This window comes from Abrus precatorius, unplaced genomic scaffold (genome assembly GCF_003935025.1).
Source record: "Abrus precatorius isolate BTA unplaced genomic scaffold, Abrus_2018 Scaffold9, whole genome shotgun sequence".
Taxonomy (NCBI): domain Eukaryota; kingdom Viridiplantae; phylum Streptophyta; class Magnoliopsida; order Fabales; family Fabaceae; genus Abrus; species Abrus precatorius.
In genome coordinates this window covers 21,765,481-21,773,994 of record NW_020874439.1, presented here as the reverse complement: position 1 = coordinate 21,773,994, position 8,514 = coordinate 21,765,481, and the positions used below count along the sequence as shown (strand labels likewise).

General features: G+C 26.9%; 1 protein-coding gene across 1 annotated transcript; it reads left to right on the top strand.

Annotated features, from left to right (window-relative positions):
* Positions 1-7,293: 7,293 nt before the first annotated feature.
* On the top strand, positions 7,294-8,136 carry LOC113851001 (ruBisCO-associated protein-like). Its single transcript, XM_027481500.1, has one exon. The coding sequence runs from the start codon at positions 7,294-7,296 to the stop codon at positions 8,134-8,136; it is 843 nt and encodes a 280-aa protein (XP_027337301.1).
* Positions 8,137-8,514: the final 378 nt, after the last annotated feature.

The following is an 8,514-nucleotide window of genomic DNA, read 5'->3' as shown; positions in this document are numbered from 1 at the left end:
TTGATCAAATTTCTTTACACTGAAATTACCTTAATCAATAGATGTCACACGAATACTAATACTTTTTTCAGTAAAGTGTGTAAGACTTACACTAGACACAACTACCCAACTACCTGCAGTGAAAAAATTATAGAAATAGTGATAAACGGATTGGACATTGTAGTCTCTTTGTCACATTAACGGGTCTTTATTCCTAAGATCCTCTTTTCTATTCACATTTGTTTGTTTTCTTTTATTTTTCCCTTATTTAATAATTATTTTTCTTAATGTATAATTTAAAAATATTTTTTTATATATTAAACGAGGGAACCACTTGAGCAATAAAAATAAAAAATTCTAATAAAAAATTTCAGAATCACTTACCCAGTGTGTACAAATTTATATGACTGAAATTTAAGCAATGTCCAATAATGAATAGACATTTAAGTTTTATATCATTTAGTCCAACGATTTTGAATAAGAAAAAACACAAAAAATACATACAACAAATATGATAATAATGAATAGACATTTAAGCCTACAGTTCAGAAAAAAAAATATAGAACAAATAAAAAAATTCATTCACCACTATTTATATATATCACTAAAGATTTTTTTCCTAAAATTGTCAAATAATATTTTTTTTATGTTTTATTATTTAATTATTAAAAAATTAAATAAATTATAAAATAAAAATTTTGTGTCAATTCTTATCTATTAATCATTTCTCTGTCCCTGGCCCAGTCCCCTTCCTCCCCCAAAAAAATCCACTAATGTGAAAAAGGATTGGCCTTAGGAATTTAAGTCTCATTAATCATATCTAAAATTTCATGAGTCATATAAATTTGTACCCACTGCATAAGTGGTTCCGCAAACTAATTATTTTCTTAAAATTCGAATACGTACTCACTTTATTGCTTTGAGTTCATGTCATTACATTTCATAGGGCATGAATGGATTTAATTTGCATAAGATTTGGATTTAATTTCCTTTTATTTTGGGAGTAAATATAAGGGTTTTGTTAAGTAGTATTAAGTAGTTATAAGATGTGAATTTAATTTCTTTTATTTTGGGAGTCAAACTAATACCTAAATTAGTTAAAATTATATTTTTTAAAATATTATTAAGTAGTATACAATTTATTTTCTAAACAAGGTATCAACGATTTATAACTTTTTAATTTTTGAAATACACTTCAAAAGAAATAACTTTCTAATATATTTATAAGACATGTAAGCTTCTGTTAGTAACACATCATTTCTTTTCAAAATATCATTTGCCATGTGATTTAAGAAATGCATTGGTTAAAAAATATTAAAATATATAATAAACGTGCTTACTATGATATTTCTAAGCTTGAGGAGCATTGTATACAATTTTTAGAATGAAGGTTCTGACTTCTGTAATATCTTAGGAATTCAATGGTATTTACATCTACAATTGATAAAAGAATTTATTTTATGTCTTTTTTTAATGCTTTGACAAATTTTTTATTTTTATTGTTGTTTTATAAAATCAAAAAATAATTTTTTTATAATTTTATCTTTAGTAATTAATATTTGTTTGACAGAAGATAAGATGAATATGGTAATGGAAAGCTAAATAAATTTCTTTTGATCTTATTTATAAAAAATAACTATTAATATATATATATTTTCTAATTATAAGAAATAGATACTAATTTTCACATGCATTAATTTTTTATTTTTTTATATCTTTATTTATTGTAAGATTTTGCATCAATAAGATACACACCCATCCTTTATCTTAAGCGAATGTATTGATACATTTAGTATATAAAATACTAATTTGACCATTTTTAAAATAAAGTATAAATGTATAATATATAATTAATTTTTATAAATAGGATAAGAGGTAGTATATTTTTTTAATAAATTTTAAATTACCAATGATTTTTTTTAATTCTAGTACAAAATCTTAAATGTTAAAGATAAAAAAAATATAGAAAATACTTTTAATTCTGTAACCATTATCCTAAGCACTATTTAGTATTTTTCATAAGTTATTTTAATTTTAAATTTTTATGTCATGTAATAAACAAAAACATAAAATACATACATGTAATAATGAATAGCTAGACATTTAAGTCTATAGTTTAGAAATTAAATAAAGAGCATAAGAAAAAATTATTCACCACTATTTATATATATTATTAAAGAATTTTCCCATAAATTATCATAACATTTTTTATGTTTTATTATTTAATTTATTAAAGGAATAAATAAAATATAAAATAGAAAGCGTTTAAAATTTTCTTCAGCGTTATATTTTGAAATATGCGATAGCAAAATAATTATTATATAAGAGAAAAATGAATAAAAAATAAGATTTGCTTCAATAAAAATATAAAATAATGTATTTTGTTAATTCTTATCTATTGAATCAATTCTACGTCCCTCTTCCTACCAAAAAAATCCAGTAATGTGAAAAAGGATTGGTCTTAGGAATTTAAGACTCATTCAGAGCAAAAATAATAAAATGATATATTGTGACACGTAAGCACAAAATATTAATTTGAGTAATAATAAAGATTGCTACAAGTGATAAACAACTCAATATCGCTTAAGAAACATTTCATGTTTGAGTATTTGTATATACAAAAAATTTTGAATGATAAATTCACCTATCACATCTAAGTACATGATCTGAGCTAGATCTAAATTAAACCGGATACAAAACAACAAAAAGACAAAAAAAAAAATTAATTTGAGATATTTTGAATAATAAAAAATTTAACTTTTGTACTTAAATAGTTTTTAAAAAAAAATTTACATAATTTATTCACCTATGAATATGTTTGATCTAATTTTAGTTTATAGATAGAAATATATAATAACACTATTCAAAATAAAAATATTTGGCCATTCTAAAAATAAAACATTAGGATTTGATAAATTTTTTTTATCAAAAATATAAAAAATTTAACAATTTTTATAGCTTATTATAGGAATAAATATACTTATGTGTTAATTTTATCAAATAATATTTATATTTTATGAAAATTTCTATTTTCTATAGTATAAATATTTATATTTTTATATATGTATTATTTAATTAAATTAATATAAATATTTATATTAAATTTTTCAATCTCTTATTTTACATAGAAGATAATTTTGTAAATAAATAATTATAAGTTAAAATATATAATAACATTGTTCAAATTAAAAAAATTTGTCAATTCAAAAAAATAAAATTAGAGCTTGATGAGTATATGTAATAAATTTTATCTTAAAATTTAAATTTATTTAATTAATAATATTAAAAATTAATATAAAATTAGAAAAAAATATAAATAATTTTAATATTCAAAGCTAATTAAATGTTCGTACTACATCGATTTAGATAAAATTGTGACAGATTTTAAAAACTATATTTCATACATTCAAAATGTTACATAAATCGGATATTATGTAAGTCGTAAGTTGAAAAATTTTACAAAAATGTTCCCTTATAAAAGTTGATTATAATTAATTTTATTCTTGCTACTGTACATAATATAAAAATAAATTATAATCAACTTTTATTTAATTTTCAAAACACATTTGCGCAAAAATTGTTTGTAATCAACTTTCTTTCAATTTTAAAAAAATTCTTACAAAAAAGTCGACTAATTCTCACTACTTTTAATAATTCCTTTAAATTTTTGGCCCTGGTTGCCTGACCGTGATTTCCTAACTAAGCAAAAAAACTCTTGGGTGACCTATAAATCTTAAACTGAAAAATATAAGCTCTTTTAATATATATATATATATATATATATATATATATATATATATATATATATATCATTGATTGGAATTAAATACTTTTTGGCAATTTTAAAAGAAGTTATTGAATAGGATTAGGGTATCTCTTGTAAATTAGCCTTTATATTGTTTCTATCCTTAGCTCATAAATCGGCTGAATACCAAAATATCTTGAACCATGAAAAAGTTTTCTTGTTTTATCATTATAAATCCAATTGTTTATAGTTGAGTGATAGAAACAATAGCTTCTTTCGTAAAACTGTTTTGATATGTGAACAAAATAATTTAATTGAGGCTCTTAGAGACGACACAAATAACTGGAAGTATGACCCCATTAAACTTGGAAATCAGGTTATAAACTATTTCAAGAATCTTTATTCTTAACCTTGTTCTAGTGGCTCTAACATTCTCTTGAATCTTCCTTCTCACCTCATATGGAATCTACGATAGCTGTCTTAAACTCTGACTTAACTATAGAAGAAGTTAAAACCTTCTTGTTCAGCGTAGGTATAATGCTAATGTAATTAGTACTGCTCTAAGTAAATTCTATTTAGCCTTAGGTCTTTCAATAAATAAGGAAAAGTCCTCTATCTTTTTTTCTAAATATTGTGATCCTTTTCTATCTTAAGAGATTATCTTAGTTTAGGAATTAATTATACTTTTCATTTTGGATAATACTTGGGTAGCCCTATTAGCCATCTCAATCCTTCTAGACAAGAGTTTTCCTTTATAATTGATAAAGTTAATAAAAATTATCTTTATGAAAAATGAAAGCTTTATCTATGACAGGAAGAGTAACTCTAGCTGAGGCTTGTATTATAAGCATGCCTACTTACTTTATCCAATCTATGATCATACCTAAATCTGTGTGTAAAGAGATGATAGTATCTGCAAAAAATTTATTTGTGGTCCCTGGGTAGCAAAAAATGCCATTTAATTAGTTGAGATAAAATTTTTAAACCTAAAGGTTGAGGGTTGAACTTTAGGGACATTCGTCTTGTGAATCGGGCTTATATTATGAAACTTTGGTAGAGACTCATAACTTCTCCCAATTATCTAAGCTTTTATGCTGCAAATATAAGTTTTCCCTTAGAAGGAACCCTAACTTTAGAAACACTCGAAATCATTCTCAATTATAGAAAATAATGTTGTCTATTTGGAGTTCTTTTTCTAAAGGGTTAGGATGTATTATAGAGGATGAGCTGACCATAAAATTTTAGGAGGATAATTGAGTTCAGAGTCATGAGAATCTTTCTAGTTATGCCTTGTACTATATTCTTAAGGTTAAGTTGAATGAGCTTATAGCCATGTTCTCTTCTAAGCGGGTTGGAATTGGCCTAGAATTAGATTTATTTTTTCTGCCTCTTCATGTGATTCTATTGCTCAAATCCCTCCTTTTGTTTGGTCACGATGTTAGGATCTCTTTTTTTAAAAATTCTCTAATAATGGTATTTTTTTTTCATAAAAAATGCATATAACCTAATTACTAAGGAAAAAGGAAAGAAATTATAATAATATCTTCAAACTTGTGTGAGATTGGGAGAGTCCTCCTAAAATTACTATCTTTTTGTGGAAAGTAGGCCATGATAGGCTCTCAACAAAGGCTGAAAGGTGCCTTTGAGGCATGTCTAGCTCTCCTATCTATTTTAGGTGTAGGGAAAAAGCTGAAACTGTTATTCTTATCCTTAGGGACCACTGGTTTGTTAGACAAATGTAGAATAAACTTATTCTTCTTGAATATTGGACTTCTTTCTTTAGCAAAGGCCTAAATAACAGGCTGGATTACAATCTGCCTAAACAAAATTCTCTTTCTTTCCCCCACGAAAAAATCCGTTTGGAATAGTTACTTAAATTTTGTGAAAAAATAGGAATAATTATATCTTCTAGAATTTCCCTCATAATAATAACTCTTTGTTGCATAAAATTAAGTATGATATTGAATTTTACCTCTTTTGTGACAAGGCTAATCGTAAGATTGGTGCTGCTATTATAAATGTCGCCAAAGTCTTGTTAGGTGATAACTTCCTGTTAAAATGCAGCTCAAACTTATGTGGATAGATACGAGCTGTGTATCTTGTGCATTCTAACTAGCTCGAAATATTAGGTAGTTCATAGCACGTGTATTTCGTTGTTTTTAATCCTCCTCCGTCAATTTGTCTAGATTGTTGGGATATAAGTTCAGAATCAATTATCCAGTGTGTACAAATTTATATGACTGAAATTTTCGGTATGATATTTAAGCAAGTCATTCAATTCCCAATACCCATCCTTTTTCACATTAACGGGTGTTTATTCCTAAGATCCTCTTTTTTATTCACATTTGTTTGTTTTCTTTTATTTTCCCCTTATTTAATAATTATTTTCTTAATGCATAATTTAAAAATATTTTTTTAAACCACTTGAGCAATAAAAATAAAAATTCTAATAACAGGATCTAAGACATTAAGCAATTGACGCAACACAAATACTACTACTTTCTTGATTATAGTAACTTTCCAAATTTTTCGTAAAGCTTACGTTAGACACAACTACCTAACTACTTGCACTGAACAAATTATAAAAGTAGTGATAAATGAATTGAACATTTATAATATTTATTATCATTATATTTCTACATGAACATGTCATTCAAATTTTTTATCGAACTTCTATCCTCTTGTAGTCTCTTTGTTATTGTAAATAATCCTTCCATGAAAACAATTTTCCTTTTCCAAGGACTTTTTTATGCATCACTATTTATATATATATTACTAAAGAGTTTTTTTCCTAAAATTATCAAATAACATTTTTTATGTTTTAGTAATTAATTATTAAAATTAAATAAATTATAAAATAAAAATTTAATGTGAATCCTAATCTATTTAATCATTGGTATGTCTCATTTCCTCCGCAAAAGAATCCAGTAATGTGAAAAAGGATTGGTCGTAGGAGTTAGGAAATTAAGACTCACTCATTATTCATATCTAAAAGTTAACGAGTGATATAAATTTGTACCCACTGCATAAGTGGTTCCGCAAACTAATTATTTGATTAAAACTCCAATATGTACTCACTCATTAATTTTGCCGCGTTCGAATATAATTGAAGCCTACTCAGCTTGTTCTCATTTATGATTTGTATATAAAATTATCAGAATCATCTCAGTTAAGAGGCGGACGTAATACCAATTTTCAAATTACACATAAAATTTATATATATGCAAGCACAGATAAATAAAATCAATAAATATATAAAATATTATATTTAAATAAAAAAGATATATCACATTCATAAACTTGCCAAATTTTTTCAGTTTTGATTATAGTTTTTCTCCTTTCTAATAATTTTTAAAACCTTCAACAGTTTTCTTGTAAATATTTTTATGATTTGTATATAATATTCATGACTCCTTTTCCATTGGATTGTATTAGTCAACTTTGGCAAGGAGGCTTTGAGCTCTACTATATAAGGGAAGGAGTGGAGTGTGGTTTCATCACACCAAACATACAAAATAGCAACAACTGTTTTGTTCATATCCGAAACTCCTATTTCTATACTTGCCATAATGGGGTTCAATGTGTTTCGTGAATACGCCAATGATGACTCATTCTCATACCCTAAAAAGATCCCTAGATGTGCGAATGAATTCCAACTGGTTCTGGCCTATGCTAGAGACTACGATGGGATAAACTCAACCAAGGGAAAGTTCATTCCTTACTGGGACACCGAAAAAGTCACTCCGGCGAAGATTAAGCAGTTCAAAGACAGTGCCCGCAGGACAACAGTTAAAGTGCTAGTTAGTATTGGAAACAACGGTGAACAATTCCCCTTCGACTGTGGCACTGATACACGTGCATGGATTACCAATGCCACTGAATCGCTGAAAAGGATCATCGCAGACTACAATTTGGATGGAATTGATGTTCGCTATGACAAAATTGTGCCTGCAATCACAGCAGATGACTTTGTCACTTGCATTGGCCAACTCATAGACAACCTAAAGGGAGATAAAGTCATCACTAGGGCTTCCATTGCTCCAAACTTTGCTAACGGTGATAAGTTCTACGTCCCCTTGTTCAAAAAGTACAACAGTATTATTAATGTTGTTGATTATCAATGCTACCCTGGGTTTACGCCTGATCCTAAAAATCCGGTGGAAGACTTGGAGGAAAAGGTTGGAAATATAGCCAAACAATATACGACGGTAGATAACTTCTTGGTTGGCTACAGCGCCAAACAGAGTGATTGGGCTACCATTTCACCACCCCTCTTCTTTGTTGCCTACTATGCACTTCAAAATCAGGGAACAGTTAATGGTTCATCCATTAATATTGTTACTGACTCTGCATCTTCCATCTCCTATCCATCAGAGTGGATCCTTGGACTGCTATCTATGGCCTTGGCCTGAACAATTCAAGCTTCCAGCTATAATAATCGTAATAGGCTAGCTAGCTAGCTAGCTGTATGTATTACTATACATAGAATAAGACCTATGATTGAATTAAATAAATGGGCTTGGTACGTGGTCTATTTGCCTATGTGAAGCACTTGCCATGCAAGCCAAATTACTATACTACATATTATGTTTTGAATTTCAAAAAGTAATGCAAATGGTGTGTTAAATCTCTATACATGCTCTTTCATGTTTCATGAATAATTTATCAATTCCGTTTGCGAGCATGATTTCACATATTTCCAGAACATAAAATGTCACAAAAATGAACTAAGACTTACACTAACTGTGATAATATTTAAATATTCTTCACGCATGGTCTACTGATTCGTT

Coding starts and splice junctions, on each gene's coding strand:
- LOC113851001 (XM_027481500.1), top strand. CDS start 7,294: ATGGGGTTCAATGTGTTTCGTGAATACGCCAATGATGACTCATTCTCA.